Consider the following 19,865-nt stretch of genomic DNA (forward strand, 5'->3'; position numbering starts at 1 on the left):
AGTGTCAGCTCTTCTGACCAGGGATCATTTCCTATAATATGTTTGTGGAGCACCTAGCACAATGCAGAACACCTAGCCCCAGCCTTGCGGGGGGGCGGGGGGGGGGTCTAATACACATAATACTCAAAATAACAGTTGGTGTCATCCACCTATGGTAGCAGTTTTGGATTGGCTATGCTTGGGACACAGCTGAAGCTAGGAGAGTATGTCCACCTGAACCACTGATCTGGGAAACTAAAGTTCCCTGTGCTGCCAATGGGACTGAATCATCTCCCAAGGACTTTTTCACGTGTGGTTCTAATATTAGACGGCGACCACCCTGAAATGGAGCCATCTCTACAGTGAACTACAGCAGCCATTCTGCATCAGCACTGGCACTGTACAAGGGGATTTGATGAATAATATGTCGAAATTAAATGGCATTGGAGCCTGTGTGAGAGAGCCAGAGATTAAGAGAGGCAGGGCACTTTTTATAGATAGATCCAAAATAATAAAAAGCAGCTCAATCACGGTTATTGTCTCTGACATTCACAGGCAGTTTTTGTCAAACTAGTTTTTTTTTTGCTGATGGATAAATTAGCAGCTTGAGGTTGGTATTTGTAACTGGCAGATGTTTTCGGAGGAGTCAGCAACACAACCTAGGCTTCAGTTGTAATCTAAAATATTGCCTTCTGTTGACGTGAAGCTCAAGAAGTAGTGATGATTGAAGGTGATTAATCTTGAAAGCACCTACAAAACAGCCCCAATGTATATGTGTTGTGGGTGTCTAGATGGAGTGATGCCATATCTGAGGTTATAAAGGGTTACTCAAATACTAGAGCTTTGACCCAAAGATTTTTTCTCCCCGTTATAATGTATGATGATAGTGTCACTGTGAGAAGGCATTGGAAGCTTTTAAAGGATGTTTTTTCTTTAACCCAGGGGGTTCTCAAACTGGGGGTCGGGACACCTCAGGGGGTTGCGAGGTTATTACATGGGGGGTCACGAGCTGTCAGCCTACACCCCAGACCCCACTTTGCCTCCAGCATTTATAATGGTGTTAAATATATAAACAAGTGTTTTTAATTTATTAGGGGGTCACACTCAGGGGCTTGCTATGTGAAAGGGGTCACCAGTGTCAAAAGTTTGAGACCCACTGCTTTAGCCTCTGTCTTTGGCTATGAGTGTTGTATCTCTAATGTTAACGAGCAGCCCAGGTAATTATAGTTATCCTTAGCCTTCTCTGGACAGGTGTACTTGGTTGAGGTTTAATGCTGAAGACAGTTACTTTGTAAACATTAAACACAAATATTTTCTAGCCATGACCTATCAATCCCCATTGTAACTGACCCCCACTAAGGGCTGGTGGACTTCATTAACTCGCTCAGCACTAGTAATGGGGAAAGCAGTTTCAGGGGTGTGTGTTTGCCTTTAGCCTGGCGAGGAAGGTGGGGCATTTCACATCTTGTGTGTTGCAGGCAGAGGGTATGTTAATAAGCAGCATGTGGAGGGTGAGCAGATTTCAGAGCTTCCATAGTGGGCCACCGCTTAGGCTGTCGTTAAGGAGCAGCGTATGTGTATTGGGGGGCAAGCACATACCAGGGTTTGGCTACTGGAGATAAGAAAATATGTCCTGCTGGGAGGGGGACATGGGACAGTTTTAGGGTTCAGGTGTGACTGGGGGGTTGGGGAGGTTTGAGAGACTTGTAACTGGGGGGTGGACAAGAAAGGAAGGTTTGGGTGGGGACTGAGCATGGGAGGAGAGACAGTTTGGGAAGAGGGATGTGATGGCTGCAAGCACATCAGTCTCCTCCTCGGATCCCTGCTTCTTTTCCCCCGCCAGCCTTTACCTTACTGCTAGAGTCAGTCCCAGCAGCGACCTCTGTGCATTGCAGGGGCCATCTCTCCCGCTTTGATCCTGATGTGCCATTGGGAGGAAATCTGAGGTGCAATCTATAGGGTAGCAAGGCAGAGTCAAAGGATAGGGCAAAGCAGCCAATAGAGAGGCAGGCAGGATGGTGGGTGGGTAGGGTATCGGGCCCAGCAAACAAATAGCAATTGACCCTGTGTCCTCTCTGACCCATTAGACCTAAGTTACATGGCAGGGACCCCGTAATTATACATATTGCTTTCCTGAGCCCTCACCTCCTTTGGGTCCAGTCAGTGCAGGAGTCAACGTATTTATGCTGCCTCTGCATTTGAACTGTTCCGAGGAGCTGCAGACTGTGATACTGACAAGGCAGAAATGCATTGTGGAAGTTGTCTGCGAAGGGGAGGAGGGAAAGGGGGGGGGGTTGGTAGCTAAGCAGAAGTTGAGGCTTTTGGTCACCAGGGAAGGGCAGGGTAGTGACGACTTTACATTCTGGGGTGGGGAATTTCTCATTCCCACCCCAGCATTTCTTAACTACCTTCCCACAGGGGGCATAGTGGGCCTTCCAGCTCACTGGTACTTTATTCTGAAGGCTACTGGGCTCCAGCTTCTAAGTTTTTCTTTAAAAGGTATAATTATGTCTCTAGTCCTTTTGGTTGTGAAGAAAACCTTCCACACGGGAAACCAGTCCAACTGACGCAGCGATACGTGCCTAAGTTTGCATGCAGTATTAAACAATAGGTCTTGAGAGAGGTGTGAACTGCTGCTTTTCACATTTTTGAGGGTTTTTAACTCTGAAGTTGACATTTGAATTGTCATCATCTAATGATGATCAAAGTATTAAAATAGGAGAGGAGTGATCATTATTGTCAAGCGCAACTAAGAGTGGAGTCTTGTTTTGGTATCTCATGTGAGTGGAGGTCGGTCTGTGGGTGGAATCTGTCAGAGTTTCCCCCTTATTCAACTCCTGTATGCCCCATTGTATCCTGCCCCAGTATTTGCCACTACCTCCCTCAAGAAGTAAGCATATTATTGAGCTAACCTCAAGCTAAATGATCAGCAGTGAAACAGACAACACTAAAATACACATTGCCATCCTTGGCACCCAGCTGAGATGAATGGGTGCAGTTCACACTCAAAGCAGTTAGATTCAGGCTGTCTGCAGACTCAGGCAAACAAAGTTACATTCAGTTCATATTTTGAGGCTCATCTTCACAATCATAAGGGTTAGTGACTTGATTTTTTTAAAATTTAAATTTATATTCTGGGGCAAGATTGCACAGGAATGTAAAAGTAATATGAAATTATCCATCCATTTATTTGGCCGTGGAATTGCTTTGTACACATAAACCTGAGAGTAAATTAGGAGGTGGAGATGGGAAAAAGATGTACCAGAGGAGGAGCCAAAGTTAAAGGGGAGGAGTCAGAGGAAGTGAGCAGTTGGCTGGACATTATTTTGCCATCTCTGGTAAAATCAGGGGACAATTCTGATTCCATTCAAACTAATTAGAAATGTCCTCCTAACTTGGGACGATCTTGGAAAACATAGACACATCTGATCACTTTGTGCATCTGGCACCAAACTCCTTGAGGGGGAAGGCTGAGAGAGTTACATACAAGTTACTGTGCAAACCTGATGGAGCAGCCAGCACCCCCAAATGGCTTGCTTCTCTGCTCCATTTTATTTTTCTTATTTTGTACAACTATGCTCTGTTCCTGCCAGCTTTTTCTACTAAATATGACTTGGTTTCAACACTTTTGTTGGGCAAATTATGTTAGGATGGATGCCGCAGGTATCCATTAGGGTTTATTTATCGTGATACTGTTTCGATCTCACACTTATAAATAACTTATATGATGGCTTTTGTTTGTAGAAATGTAACTTACATATTTTATTACGCTTTCTGTAAACCTCAAAGATAATGTTCTCAAAGAAGCACTCTTAACAGCAATCTAAACTAAGGTACATAAAATCCTCACTAACATTATTTTTTAATCTGGCAAGGAAGTGTGTTATCCCTCTATAGTTTGAAAGGTTTGCTGTCACCATAAACTCATAGTACAATAAAACATTAAAAAGTCTAAGGAATTATTTTATAAAGCATACACACACCAGTGGCTGAGTTTCTTCGAAGGCTTCTTATGCAAGCAGGGCAAAGTATTAAAACTTTGTATTTTCCTTGGAGAGCTGGATCTGCTTTTCATAGTCATATGAAATACAACCGGTGCTAGGCTCCTTCTGGGGGTAGTTCATTCTCCCTCGGAGGAGGAAGACCTAACTGGGATTTTTTCAGATGACTAGGTTTTGCACTATTGTTATACATAGTACCTTTGGGGGAGAATCAGATTGATTTCCAAGTCCTGATTTGTTCACTTTACAATAATCACTCAGGCTAGCTCACAGTAATCTCTTGAGAGGACACCACTGTGGTAATTTCCCCAGCCACCTTGGGAGTCTGAACTTCATCTCCCCATTGATATTATCCCTCCATTGTTTCCACACCTTTTGTTTTTAAAGAAGGGGGTGGAGGGGGATGCTTTAAAGCACTTGTGGAGAAGACGACTATAAAGAATTATATGAACTTTGTGAACAGGTGAAGAGAAAGAAAAGGTCGGTTAAATTTTGGTCTCTACTCACTTTGACAGTGCCCCTTTGAAGAGTTGACAGTTAAAACTCTTAAGAAAGAAACCGGAGCCTTAAAATATAGGCTTTATTTGTTATGCCATCCATTTCCAAACCTAAAAGCAGGCATGTTTATATGGCTGTCTACTCTACATAAGTTCTAGTTGTCAATTGTTAACTGAGGTTAAGATGCTGTTCAAATATGCATATCAAGTCTGCCCAGTTTAGGACCTTGTTTGTTTGTAACAAGGTATGTTTTAGAAGTGAAATTTTGAAAATGTACTTCAGTGCTCCAGGGATTCAATAGCCTTATATTAGAGGAAGCCCTAAAATCGGAGTGCTGAGTTATGAGGGCACATGGTGCTTCTTTTCAATATGCCAAAATTTAGCTTTCAGCAGAGCAGGCTAATTTAGCCAGTAAACTGACTGATTTGTGGGTGCAAGCTGATTGCATTTAACCATTATTTCTGCAGGATGACAAAGAAAAGCAGAGTCAAAGAACACATGAGTTTTCATCTGAACCTTTTAATGCAAATGTATACAGTTTCCAGATAACTGAAGTGATTTCTACAGCAAACTTACCAAAAAAGGAGAGACCATTTAGCACATAGACTCCTGGAGCCATTTTCAGGGGTAGAATGAAAACCAACAAACAACTGCTCCACTCCCAAACATTCTTTAAAGTAGTTTAGATTTTGTTGCTTTCAGAATTTGGCTTAACAATGAAGCTTCTAATTTCGTCTTAAATTCTCAGTGGTAAAGTGACTCATTGTACTAGCTGCTATTTATCTGATCAGTAATAACGATAAAGCCTTTGAACTAATCTAACTTGGGCACCTAAAACTGGGCTCCTACTCCACATTTAGCACCTAAATAAAACTGGCCTGATTTTCAAAGATGTCAGGCAGCCGGGGTTCAAGTGGATTTTTTGGTGCGCCGTAATTCTGCAAATTAGGCCCTATGGCTGTAGATTACACTATTTTCTTTAGCTATGTGTCCATGTAAGGCAGACAGAAAACTGCTCAACTGAATGATTTCATCTCCTATATAGTTCCTACTGTAACTATTTAAAATTTATAGAGAAAGAATATAAGATAATCACAGAAAAAAATCAGGACAATGTCTACTGGAAATACTGATTTGAACTTCCCCCGCGCTAGGTGCACTGAAAGTCACATATTCTTTTCAAGAAAGTGGTAAAAATATTACCAAGTTACGCAAATCTAAGACTGCATGAAAAACATATGAAGTAGATTATTTACATCTTAGTTAAGAAAACAATGAGATAGCAGCAGTTTCTAATTGCATGTAATAGCTTTTGTACATTAAAAAAATGTAACTGACTTATTGCTTAAATAGTTCAATTTTTGTTAAATTTCACTCCAATTAATTTGTGTATTTCATCAACCCATGCAATAATTCATACCCACCACAAAATGGAAATTAATTGTTCTACACCAAATCAGAGTGGATAATGCATGCATGAGCCTCAGCATAAAAGGAATTTTTTTGGGGCACATATTGAACTTTTTATGATCTCTGAAGAGGTGAAGAGGAATCTGCTGAATTTTCTGTTTTAAATGCACCCTTTCATTATACCTTTTACCACTCTGAATATGGGAAATAAGTGTCTGTAACTACTGGTTTTCTTTTTTCCAGAGGTGGCAGATTTAATTCTTTTAAAAAAATTGTCTTAACAATTGTATTTTTGTTTGTGTTTTTTTTTCTGGAATAAGACATTTGAAATGTATGTTTGTGTAATGAAAGCATTATCTTTATCTCATTAAAGAGTGCATTACTGTCTCTAAGCTTTATAATATCCCATATTCTAGGTTTTCCTATTACATTCTTAGTCCAAAAGAGCTCAGTTTTCATTCTGCTAATCTTTGTTCTTCTTTGCAGTGTGCAGAGTCATAAACCTCATGTTTAAAATATACATGCAACCATTTTGTAGAAAAATAATCATTTTTATTAATTCAAGAGAGTTCATATAGAATTTATACCAATCTTTGCCTCAAAGTTTCAATCAGAAGTGACCTCAGTGAAAGTGGTCAGAAACATTATTTATTACTATGGGTGGAACTAAGAATCATTAACTAGTACACATTTAGAAGCAATGCGTGTTTATTTTGTTCTTTGGTTAAGTATTGTTTCTACACCATTTCATACATGTCTAAGAACAGGGATAATAAATTTTGATAAGAAAATTTGAAAACATTCTTTAAGCTAAGACTGATTTTACATCATTTTCACTTATAAATTCTTACATTTAGGCCAGAGATATAAAAAGGCAGAAGTTATTTAAAAAAATAGTTTTCATAAGTTTTCAACTTCTATCTAACAATATGGTGAGGTCCAAAACTTTCAAAGTCTATATGTTGTTATTCAATGCTCTGGTTTCCAAAGTCAGTGTCAACTCATCATATCTAAACTGCTTGCTTCCGTAGCCCCTTCACAGCGCAGGGCATCAGCCATGTCTCTTCGAAAGACCGACATGTTCTGGGTGAATCTGGGCAACAAGAAAACCCCAAACCTTTGGTTAAACCAGACCTCTGATTTATTTAGATTTAAACAATAGGAAAAACATTAAAAATGCTCAGATAAAATCTCTAGGTGTCCTGACAATTAGTCTTACAACATAATAACTATCCAGCAGCATTAATAACATTGTGTGTAGACAACCTGTAAGCTCAGACCATGAGTAGCACGAACTGCTTGTGAATGGTAAATTCAGCCAGTCAGGAAATCAAAGCAACAGAAAAGCTCCTTTGCATCCCACGCTGCTTATGGGAAAAATGCCCTCAACCATCCCCCAAAACCTTGACAAGTGAATGGCTTTGTGCAACATGCTCAGAAAGTCATTGAGTTCAGGCTATTTCAGACCTAGTGTCCTTTCTTGACAGTGAAGGCAGAGTACAACCTGTCTCTCAGCAAAACAGGACACAGTTACACTTATGGCACAGACCGAATTCTCTTGTTTATTAACGTAGGTTGAACTCTCTCTTTTACCATATTTGTTGGCAAGTTTAAGACAGAGGTGAGTCAGATCGGAATCTCATATCTGAACCACTTTTCATATATAAAAATAAGGTTTATTTTCTGGTACTGATTTGTTCAAAAGACGTATGAGAACAGATGGTGCAAACTCAATGAATACTGTACAACTTTTTGGGGGACCAAAATCTCACTAGGCCAGCACATGTAATTTCAGCACTATCACAACCTGAACCTGAACCCTTGCCCTGATTTAGCCCTAAAAGCAAGTGCAAACCTGATCCAGATGAGATCCATTTCCTCACTCTGTCTTTCTTTAAAACAAAGTGTACCGCTGCCATTTATCACTGTATTTTCAGTAGCAGAAATTAAATTGTTTTGCTTCTAATTTCAAATATTACACACAATCCTGATCTTAGATGTGCCCCCAAATATAGGGCCCTTCCTCCTTTTTTAAATGCTGCAGCTGCATTGATTGCAGCTCTAACATTCTTTGCTTGGAGGCTCTCAGATCTCACAGGCTCAGTAAGGCCAGATTAAGGAAGATGTCCAAGGAACACCAATTGTGAATTACAGTTTAAGGCCCTGATCCTGCAAAGGGCTCTGTGTGGATGAATGTTTTCAAAGCCAATGAGATTCCAGGTGGGTCTAAGATCCCTAGGCAGGATTGGGGCGGATATCCCTTCCTGTTCATGCTCTCCATAGTTCACTGTTGGCTGCAGATAGCAGCAGTGTGGTAAGTTAGGGATTGCTGCGTGTGGTTACAGAGGATGCATTTCAGAATGTTTCTGCACATACTCTTTTACTTTTGTGTTTATTTCTTTACTACTGAAAACTGATTTCTGCTCACATTTGAACATCCCAAATTAAAATAAACCTGTAAAATGGACTTTGCTAGGAAGTTACAAGACACTTATAAGAGACCAAAATAACCTCTGAAAATAGGGCTGCCTAGGTATAAGACATGTTGCTTGTTGATACTATGGCTGCCCAAAAGCCAGCCCAGGCAGCTGGGACAGAAGATCACTCATTTGATGTACCATTCCTTTAATGATTCTAGATAATACCTGCTCACATTACCCCAGAGTGAGCAGTCTACATATCTCTAGTTGCAGCTACTAAGACTTCCCAAAAGACCACCCAACCTTTGGAGTTTAGAATACTCCACAGACACTGTATATTGCAATTCTATTGTAAAAGGCTGTGCATGTTTGAACTTAGGGCTTATGCAAGGTAGGTGATTAACAGCCCTCGAGAGTGAAGTCCTGGTCATCCACTGGTGGGATTGTTCAGTCACAGAAATCCCCATGGAGCTTACAAACTGTCCAGAGATGGGTTTCTATCCTCCCCAGACTGTCTGCCACCATCACCTCTTGTGATTTCCTCCTTTTTGGTTCCCACATGGCTCCCTACTCTCCCCACGACATGGAGAAAGCTTTGTGTGAGGCATGTCATGTGGACTTACTTCATGGAATAGGTGTGGTCACTACATTACTAGGTGGGACCCTTCCATCTCCACACTGCCCCCTCTTAACTGGCTCCGCCCATTGCCATTATCTACAGTGGGGTCATGTGGAGTTTATAAACTTAGTATCAGGGATATAAGGAAATGATCATCTCTGCAGAGACCATAATGTGTTCAGAAACATATTTTAACAGCTAAATAATTCCAAAAGCAACCCTCTTCTGCCTAAAAATAGCTTAAGGCATCAGTCCTAGCGTAAGACGACAGATTAAAACCCATCTGGGGGTTCTAAATCAAACTGTTTTGGAGTTTTGACAAGTTGACATTTCTCAGAAAATGATGGGGAAACGGAATCATCTAATTGTTTTAACTTTCACCACTCCCAAATGTCTTGTCCGGTTTGTCTCAAGCTTTCCAGGAAGTTCTACCCTGGTATAAATCACGCCTATGACATATCAAGATTTTGGTTTGGTGGAGTAAAGGTGCAGAGAGGTGAAAACACAGTTGGTAACAGAAGACTAGTGTGAACCTCAAACAGGCAACTTCTATTGCTTTTGTTTTAAACTAACCCCATTTTTTTTTTTTTACAGCAAGGGTGAAAGTGAGTAAATTGCCAATCTTGGTTTTCTAAAAAACAAACAAAAAACAACTCAGCAATGTTACGTTTATCTGTTACGGGGTCCCCAACTGACCCTCTCCCATTTCTGTCTTTTTACAGGTCATAGTTACCTCCTTACATCTGCAGGGGCTGGGGTCAGTCAAAGCAGCAGCACCTAGAGCAGCAGAGGCTGCAGAAGCCCTCGTAGTTCTGCAGCACCAAGAACTGGTTTTTGTTGGAGAGATCACATGTTGGAGAAAGGGAGACCTATGCCCCTCCCCAGAAAATGGGGTAGTTTTTTCCAAGGGGGAGGTGGTGGCAAAAAAGAGAAAGGAGCACTCATTCCCTGGCAGGCCCTGCCTTTGGGACTATGCTAAATAAATACATATTTAAGAACAACTAAATAGATAATTATCAAATGCTCTGGCTCCATCTAGTAAGTCTAAGGGAGGATTATTTGGTAGGACATTACCTTACTTTTAAAGGAAGCTAACAAACTCCACTGTAGTTGCAGGTTAGCCCAGAATACTCTGTCATGTTATTCTCTGGTTGAGTGTTTTATTTGGCTTTTATCAGTAGAGAACAATTAGGGTGTTGTGAGCTTACCTGTCTCTATTCTTTACCAAAAGGTTTTGCTCCACTCCTTCCATTAGGTTCCTAAAGCACTGGTCAAGGACCTCTCGTTTGTTGTCAGGCTGGCTGGTTATCAAGCTTGCCCTTAATTCGCTGAAGTACTGTGATCAAAAGCAGAAAATACTCAGAAACAAACTTTAGAAATAAAAAGCAGAGGTTGCTCACCTGTAATCAGAACCCTGAATGAGCTCTGTGAATTCACACTCTTGAGATGCGCCGATGGTGCAGCATCAACTGCTGGAACGTATTAGCAGCAGTGCCTGTTGGAGTGCTCTTGTGCCCCAAACGGCTCACAATATTTGGAGGAGGAGGTTATAAAAGGAAGCATGGTGAACTGGCCGCCTCAGTTCTTTTGATTGGCTCCTTAGGTCCCAAGTTGAAATCAGGACACTCAGACAGAGGGAAGGTGTGTGGAGAGTGTGGATATGTAGAGTTCATCTTGAAGCACTCCAGTTACAGCTGAACAACTTTCATTTCTTTGTCAAATGGCTCCTACACATTCCCACTCTTGGGTGTCCAGTCAGCAGCACTCCTCCCTCTGGACAGTGGGATGAGGAGGCCCCTGACATATAGACTGTAATGCTTCTTTACCGGACCAGGTGCCTGACCTCGATGCTAGATCTAAGGAATAATGGTTTGTGGAAAGTATGAATTGGGCTATTGGTGGCAGCTCTACAAGTTTTTAATATGGGAATATGTGTAATACAGGCCACGGAAGTGCCTTAACTCTAGGCGAGTGTGCTCTAAGCCCTTCTGGAAGAAGAACAGAAGTGTGTTCATAACACTCTTCAATACGGAGTCCAACCCACTTGAAAAGGTTGTGTGATGCCATTACCTGACCTGTACTTTTCCCCCATAAGAGATAAACAGTCTATGATTTCCTGCATACCTCTTTAAATAGAAGCCATCCAAGGTGTGCAGCCTAGCTTCTCCTGAGTAAAAGTGAGGCCTAAGGAAAAACATTGGCAAGTTTATGAACTGGTTAAGATGGAATTATGTTACCACCACTTTATCTTTGTGAAGGACTGTAAGAGTGGGGGTCAGCCATGAGTCCCTACAGCTCACTCACTTCTCTAGCAGACGGAATAGCTACAGAAAACAATATCTTAATCAAGACATGAAATGGAGAACAGTCTCCCATGAGTTTGAAGAGAGACTTCATGAGCTAAGTAAGTACTTGGGTGAAGGCCAAGTTCTAGAACTGTCAAAGTCCTATGGCACATGCTGTCAAGTGGAAAGAGTCTGTGTCCCAAAGTAGGAAATATTGCTTCCATCTGTAAAATATAATTTTGGCTCCAGTTAAGGAGGCCAACAAGTGTGCTGGACTTTTTAACCCCCTTGGGGGCTGGAGCCAAGGCTGGATTCCCAGCACTTATGGATCCCTGGTGCTTCAGAACCAGAAGGTTTAACTGCTAATACTTCTAGCAATAGCATAACTTGGAGGCTATTCTGATGCACTTTTCTGATCCTGGGGGTGAAGAAGCTGCATATGGAGCAATAAGAAAGCAAATAACCTTCCCCAAGCAGGCCAAACAACACACATGGGTGTCCAAAACAGGAAAAATGGCAGGACAAGTACTGCACCTTTGAACCCTGATTTGTTTTCAAATTCCATAATACCAGAACAAAGGACTGGTTCCTGAGCAGTAAGATCCTTAGTACAAACCAAAACAAGAAAAGAAGAAGAAAAAAATAAAAAACCACCAACTAACTAAAACCCAACTAAACAAAAAGGCGATGGCACTGGGCATGATCCATTCTGATGAATCTGGGTCCCAGGACCGGTGAGGCTGCTGGTCTATCTGCTGCCATGGTTGAAAGGAAGCAGGGTGGTTGATGATTCCTGCCCCTCTTTCATAGTTCCACCCGCTGAACATTCAGAGCCAGGAAAGGTAGTAGCTGTCAAAACACTTCAAAAGGTACCTCTGCTGGAAGGTAGGTTCCACAGTCCAAGCTGTACCATCAACGAGTCCCAGCAGAAGCTACTTGAAGATTTTAGGACCAAATTTTCAAAACCTGACCACAAATAACTGCTGATGAAATTTAGGTAATTTAGGCATCTGTGTGTCTAACTGCACCTACCAATCATGTGCTTGGACATGCACAAGATCTAAACTGCACCCCCAAAATTGAAGGTGCATAAAGAGAGGCCTGGACATTGCTAGGCTGAAGATCAGGCCTTTGCAATCCCCAATGTGAATTTTAAAAAGCATCTATCCCAAGCTCTAGGGGCTTGTACAGATACTAAAAATGTGCAGAAAGCCAGAATGAAATGGCCTTCTCATCGATCAACCCCCAAATTAAAAATATGAATTGCCAAACAAAACTATAGCCTCCCTCAACCTGCCTGCCAACAAAAGCCTGGGAAAACAGAAAAGCCTTGCAGCAAGGCCTTAAGGGTACAGATCTGGGCTGTCAGCCCAATGGGAGAACAGGAAGAGCAAGAATCTTAAAAGGCAATGTCGTTTAATGTCAATGTCATTTCCTTGTCAGGAAATGCCTTGACATCAGCCCCCTTCCTTTAAAACCAGAGAGATGTTAGCTTGAGCGTCTCCACTGACCACAACGGCAGCAGTCTTATGGATGGAGAGGAGCTCTTCATCAGGTAGCTAGGTCCCAAGCCATTTAGGGCCTTATAGTTTAAAGCCAACAGGCAGTCAGGGCAGATAATGAAGAACGTGGCTTGGCCCCAAGATGGGAGAGAGATGGATAATTCTAGCAAGGCCCACAACACAAAGAAAAGTTGTCAAGATTGTCCATGAGTTGGTTTCGTGAGCAGTGGCTTCCCCAGAGCTTCCTTAGAGAGAGCTGCCATGAAGAAAGGCACTGAAAGGGAACAAACTGTGCAGATAAGGATACACTTTTTCATAAAAATTGCCTTCATCAATAGTTTGACAATTAACTGTAAAACTGCCTCCACTGATAAGATAAGTTTGTCTATTGGGGCTGCTGCCTGCCAGGAGCTGATCCGAGACCCCAAGTAGTCCTGAAAGGGTTTCTAAGCACCTTCTGCAATGGCATCTCTTTTGCTAGCAGCCACGTTTGCCTGGATTCTCATGGCTTCTTCTCCACTAACCTGGTAATCGTTTGGTTGGAGGACAATAGTTGCTTCAGTGTCCTAATACAGAAGGGATTTCCTCCAGCTCCGCTTGCCACTGTGGGCCAGTTTCCCTTTGCTGGTGCCATGACTGCTGCAGAAGTGACTGTTTTTAATTCATTCCAGCCAGCTGCTGGTAAATGGATTCCCTTAATTCAGGATATAATCTCTGTAGCCACAGTTCCTGCCACCAGCAACTATAATGGTTACTCATACTTTACTTCTGCTGCTTGGTGGTCTCCTCACTTGTTTTAATGGTATCTTGTCCATCCATAATTCAGCTCACATGTAAGGGGCAGATATGCCCCATGGGTGCACACAAGTGCAATTTGCATGTGCCTGTGCCTGCAAGGATAGCTGTGCTCCAGCGGCAGTTGCACTCGGGGTTTCATAGATGCATCATCAGCAGAAGCTACACTGGAAGGATGCTGAATCTGTTCTTGTCACCACCCCTCCTGAGCCACCCCACCACAGTACAGTGGGGGTTGCAGGTTGCTTCTGGCACTGCTTCACCACTCCATTAACTGCCAGCAGGAGTACACAAGCTGCAGTCATGTAACCATGTTTCAGACCTTTCCTGTGGCCCTGCAGAATAGGGCATTGAAGTGCATGGGGTGGAGAGAGGCAATGCAACAGGGCCTTCACACCTCATTTATTCTCAGAGCTAAGCCTTCCAGGGACGTGCCCTAGGTAGGTCACATTCCCCTTCCCCACCCTCATAAAAGAGACTGTGCCATAGCTCACTTGGTGCTAAGTAAGGGTGCATGTACACACACATTTCTGACAACAAAGCCCATGATCTTTAGAACTAGTCTAATTTCAATAGAAAGAGAATACTCTGCTAGCCACACATTTATTTCTTAGGATTCACCACTGCACGGTTTTATCTTCAAGTGAAATATTTAATTTCTTCTTACATTAAAGTGGCTAACATCAAAAGCACATAATTAATATGTAGTCAAGCTAATATTTAAATGCTATAAATCAGAGGCATTATATAAACAAAAGTGTCATCTTGAACAAGATTGGGAATGCACAAAACTACTTATTTCCCACTTTTATAATGATGCAGTGACTCAGAGCAGATAGAAAATGATTAGTTTTCCTCCCAAAGTAGGAAATATTGCTTCCATCTGTAAAGTATAATATTGTGATGTCATAAACTTTTTCTAAACACTGAATTTGCCCTTATTCCCTCTCAATCATTTTAAAAGAACTGCTCTCCCTTATAGAGCTTGGATTTAAATCACAATAACACACCAAGAAGATGAATGACAGTGCTATTGGATATGGCTAAAATTGGATCCTTCAGCACAGGTGAATGATGAGACAGCGCTTCTCTTTTTGATATATTTTCTTCTTCTATTAGTTTCCTTCCATGGTTGGGATTTCAGTTTGAATTTTAATGTATGCGGCTGCCGCTAATCTTAGTGTCTTATTTTTTCCCAGCACTATCTTATTGTATAGACAATTCATTCTCCAAAGCAGTAATATACTGCCACTTGTGACTGCCCAAGAGATAAAGCAATTCTGAATAAAGTAAGATCCTGCTCTGAAATATGGAGAATACTATAGGTCAATATCTTCTGAAACAATACCTTGCCATACACAGCAAATAGCACAAATTTAGACTAGCTCACATTAATTTACTGAAATGGTTTCCTTTTCAGACGATTATATTAAGCCATTAAGGCAGTGGTGGGCAACCTGCAGCCCGTCAGGGTAATCCACTGGCGGGCTGCCAGACAGTTTGTTTACATTTGCACAGCCGCCCGCAGCTCCCAGTGACTATGGTTCACCATTCCCGACCAATGGGAGCTGCCGGAAGCAGCGACCAGCACATCTCTGCGGCTCCCATTGGCCGGGAACAGCAAACCGTGGCCACTGGGAGCTGCGGGCGGCCGTGCAAATGTAAACAAATGGTCTGGAGGCCTGCCAGTGGATTACCCTCATGGGCCTCAGGTTGCCCACCACTGCACTAAGGCGACATGCTGAGTGTATCCAAATATAGACTGTTTCAGATCTTACTGAAGGGATGGTCTGAAGAATGTTCCCTAGGTTAGATAATCTGCCTTGGAAGCAGACACTCAAGATTTTAGTAAATATGAGAGATGGGCAAAGCTCACAAGGTTCAGATAAATCCCTCAAAGACCAGATGCTTCTTTGAACATTTCTGGCAGAGAAACTGGGTTAGAACTCTTGCCTTTCTTGCAAGATTTCCATTACATCCTTGTTTGGGCTAAGTGGGATTTGAATTTCTGCGTAAGAGTAGTTGTGTTTGCAGGGTTTCTACTTCCAGCTGGACCCTGGAAGATCAGAGTGGCAGAAATTAACAAAAAAGTTAACTGTACTTTTGTGACCCACAGTTTGGGCTTGAGTTGTTGGGTGAAGGTGTGGCTGGATTTTTCTATTACATAAATTAAGTCATTCAGCCTCACTGAGAGCAGCTCTCCAACACTTATAAAGCATCTGTGCTGGATACTTTTCTCCACCCCTTACATGGGTAGAAGGGAGCAAGACAGCAAGAAAAGAGGTGGGGAATTTGAAAGGGCGGCCAGTAGCTCTGTGCCATGTGCCCTATCCCTGAATGCATGGGCTCTCTCTGCAGGGTCTGAGGGGGTGAGAACTGGAGAGCACCTGCCCTTCCTTGTCAGAGGCTATGGGGGAGGTGTGTGGAGCTGAAGAAAAGTAGGCAATAGCAGCATCACTCCAAAGGGAGCCTTCCTGTGGGTGGAGAGCATCATGAGGGCAAAGGCTTATCCCTGGAGATGGCCAAGGTTCTGCTGGGCTGTTCTCTGCTTTCCTTTTGATAACTGGTATCTGTGGTATTTGTAGGCTGGGCACGAAGCCCTTTCCCTCCAATTGGAAAATATGGCTCCAAATCTCTCCAGTGAAACTTGGGTGATACTTTGAGTAATGTTTCCACCGGTTAGGAAAACCCACAGGAGGGGTCACGGAAATCTATGAGACTGTGAGGACTAGAAACCGTGGCTTTATATTTATCCTACTCTAATGCCCAGTGCAGGGATTGGCAGTCTTGTAAGTGACTTTTTGTTTTCAATTATCTAAAAAGTGTGCATTAAGGATCAGACATGGCAAAGAACATTTTAGTTTGTTAAAGTCTTGAAACCTTTGTAAGTCTATGAGCAAATGCAACTTTATATTCAGTAAGGTACAAGTTAATTACTGAGCAAATACAGTGAATGCAAAGAGCAAACATGACAAAATCTGAACACTCTTCTGTTTTGTAGTTAGCATCCCCTAAAACTGTGCTTAAAGGGACAATGCCAGCTTGTTTAGTCACCCAAATGTAGGTTTTGTTACCGATCAACACCACCAGGTTTGGCAATGCATAGTATTAACAGGGATGTTTAAAATTATCAGCAAAAAAAAGTTTTTTTAGTTTTGTTTTTGCCTGGAATTAAACATTTCCAGAACCATTCACAACACAAATACTACTGCACTGGCCTAATGCATGAGAAGCAGCAACTGATTAAAAATTGACTAGCTTCACTGCCCAATCTGAGGGAAAGGCAAAAAGTAAACAAACAGCATAAATTGTGAAAATTAATTACATTTAAAAAATTCAGGTTCAACACCAAAAATAAGATTTAATAGTATTTAACTTAAGCTTCTCGACAGCAGGGCTGGCTCCAGGCACCAGCCAAGCAAGCTCATGCTTGGGGCGACAGATTCTAAGGGGCGGCAATTCCGTCCAATCTTAGGGCGGCACGGCTGCCCTATTTTTTTTTTTTTTTGCTTTGCCTCCAGGCCCGGCCACCCTGAGCCCAGTTTTTTTTTTTTTTTTTATTTTGCTTTGCCTCCGGGTCCAGCCGCCCTGCACCCAGGGTTTTGGGGTTTTTTTTGCTTTGCCTCCAGGTCCGGCCTCCCTCCGCCCTGGGTTTTTGGGGTTTTTTTGGCTTTGCCTCCGGGTCTGGCTGCCCTGTGCCCTGTTGTTGTTTTTTTTTGTTTGGGGCGGCAAAAAAGGCAGAGCCGGCCCTGCTCAGCAGAGGATTTTATTTCAACCATATGAGCAGACACAATAGTGAGCATGTGCAGAATGAATCTGATAGCATTTCTGCAATACTTACCTTCTCATTGAGAAGTATAAGCCCTAGCAGTGGTCTGGACACAGACCACTGGTTTCTGCAATCCTCAAAAATGATGGTGTTCATCAGAATCGACATCATCTGAAAGAAAATGTGTTTATTTTGCATTAGTTTGTATATTTTGTGCTATAAGGTGTGATTTGGTCACAAGGATTTTAACTAATGACTGCCCAGAAAAATAAACAATCCCTTTGCAAACAATGTTGAACTCCTCGGCATCGTGTGTGTGCGCCCAACTACGTTATACTCTTTTCTCCACAATTCACTCTTGTATAATTATTCCCATACCCAACAGATGCCATTATCAGTAGAAAGTTCTAGAAAAATGGCATCCGAGGTTTGTTTAAAGAAAAAACTAACCAGAAAACAGACTACAACATGACTCAGCTGGGATGATTTGTATCACATGCACACCTCACTACAAGTGACCTGTGCCTTTGCCCCCTTGAGGATGGATCACTTCAGTGTGTTCTGTCCAGTGCTGATCTTTACCACTACTCATACACTTCAGATGATGTGGAAAATGGCTGCCTAAAAGTCACACCTATGCTTAGTAATCTGCACTAGCTCCAAATTTGTTTTCAGGTGCCACTCAAAGTGCTGCTTTTAACCTTAAATTGAGGTCCTTGTTACCTCAGCGACCACCCCTTTTCTTGTGGGATACTTCGGTGATCAACTGGGGCACCTGAGTTGAGAGCTCCCTATTTTTGTGAAGGCAAAAACAAAGATAGAGAGCTTGTCTACAGGAATATTTAGTTTGCAGCAAGCTTGGATGTAAATCTCTCCCCCACTAGGCTGCTGCACACTAACTGTTCATGTGGACCCTGCTGACGTGCATTAACAGTTCTTTAGTGTGCTTTGATCTAGTCCCATTTCAAAGTGGGCAAGATCAAAGGGCACTCAAACTTTTAATGCGTCAGCAGGCTTCAAACAGCTTCTAAGTATGCAGCAGGTTACTGAAGGGTAGATTTACACCTCAGCTTGCCGTGAACTAAATGTTCACCTAGACAAGCTCTAAATCAAGAGAGACTTAGGTACTGTTCCCAACTCTGCCACTTATTTGGCATGTGAACTTCAGCAAGTCATTTTGCCCCTGTGCCTCAGTTTCCCCTTCTGTATAAAGGAGATAATGGTATTTACCCACCTTTGTAAAGTGCTTGGATAGCTAGGAATATAAAGCACTAGGTATTATTACTATTAATCCAGGAAGGGTTGGAGGCAGGGCATTCACAATGTTGGGGTCTCAGTTATGGAATTCATTGTCCCTATTGGTTTGCCGGAGCCACAAGTGGCTTCCTTTCAGGTAATAATGCAAGGCTTATTAGCTCTCCCAGGTTTTTTCCAAGTTTGGCTGCAAAGCCTATTAGGACTCCCAGGCTTTTGCTGGGAGGGGTGGGGTTCTGTTTTGGGGTAGGAGGTATCTGGGAAAGCCGTATTGTTGGGTATTGAGTTATCATTATTATTTGTAGCTTTTGTAGAGATTGTATGTGCACCCAGTGCATTGGATGAGCCTGACTTTAATAAATAAAATAAGCAAAGAAACCATCTGATGATAAAATGCCCTATGATCTTCTGGAAACACATTAGAGCTCAAAATGCTAAGGGGCACAACACACACGAATCTAAAGTGTCTGGTTGGGATTAGACAGAGTGAAAATTCGTAAAATGCCACCAACAAAGAACTTGACTCACATTTGTAAAATATCTACTAGCCCTAAAACCAAATACACAAGGAGAATGTGGAAAATCATTAAATCATTTCTTCTAGGCCAATGAGTAGCTATGAGCAGAGTCCCCAGAGAACTGCCACACTGCAAACCAGCCTGTAATAACTGACCAAGGCTAAGTCAAACAACATGTTTCATTAAATGAAAAAAGATGAATCCCAGCACTACAAATCACTTGGAACAAGGAGATAGCCAAAAATTATTTGAAATTTTCATGCTAGGAGCACAAAATGCGGCGTGGGAAAGGCTAATCCGTCACTTTGCTTTCCTATAACATGCATATGTCAAGCTACTTTTCAATTACCCAGGATAAAGACAATAGTTCAATTAATGCAAACACTAAAAACCACTGGAGAAATAATGACAGGAACTTCGCTGGTCCTGAAACATAAACAGCAGCAATAATTCCTCATAACTCTATAGCATCTTTCATCGGGGATCTTACAGCAAGCACTCGAAAATACAAGGGAAATCTTTCAGGGGCAGAATAGAATTACTTGAGTTTGCATTCAACCAGGACATCAGGATTGACACATCCCTACGTTTTAGGAAATGGGCCACTGGATATGAATTAGGCTTTTAGTATTAAGCCTAATTCGAAAGGTGGCACCTTCAGGAGCAGAATTTATCCTACTACCAATCCTGGGGCAATTGTTCAATACTGACTGAGAGGGAAGAGTGCCATCTACTAAATCTCCAATGATCATATCACACAACACATGGGCGTTTCTTTGAGATTTCAAGTCCCAATCTATGTTGTTACAAATATA

At 42.1% G+C, this 19,865-nt stretch overlaps 1 protein-coding gene across 8 annotated transcripts in view; it reads right to left on the bottom strand.

The window, feature by feature from the left end:
* Window positions 1–6,418: 6,418 nt before the first annotated feature.
* Window positions 6,419–19,865, bottom strand: part of RANBP17 (RAN binding protein 17) — a 256,109-nt gene continuing 242,662 nt past the window's right edge. For 5 of the 8 annotated variants that reach the window (XM_005284080.4, XM_042850768.2, XM_005284081.5 and 2 more), the window contains 3 exons: window positions 17,351–17,449; window positions 10,136–10,263; window positions 6,419–6,981 (listed from right to left, as the gene is read on the bottom strand). In XM_005284080.4, the coding sequence (XP_005284137.1) occupies window positions 6,885–6,981; window positions 10,136–10,263; window positions 17,351–17,449 (324 nt within the window). In that variant the 3' untranslated portion in view covers window positions 6,419–6,884. Of the gene's footprint in view, window positions 6,982–9,660; window positions 9,740–10,135; window positions 10,784–11,051; window positions 11,112–17,350; window positions 17,450–19,865 lie in introns of those variants that run through there. The other 3 variants (XR_010589849.1, XR_010589850.1, XR_010589851.1) reach the window with 3 other exon arrangements.

This window comes from Chrysemys picta, chromosome 8 (assembly GCF_011386835.1).
Source record: "Chrysemys picta bellii isolate R12L10 chromosome 8, ASM1138683v2, whole genome shotgun sequence".
NCBI lineage: Eukaryota > Metazoa > Chordata > Testudines > Emydidae > Chrysemys > Chrysemys picta.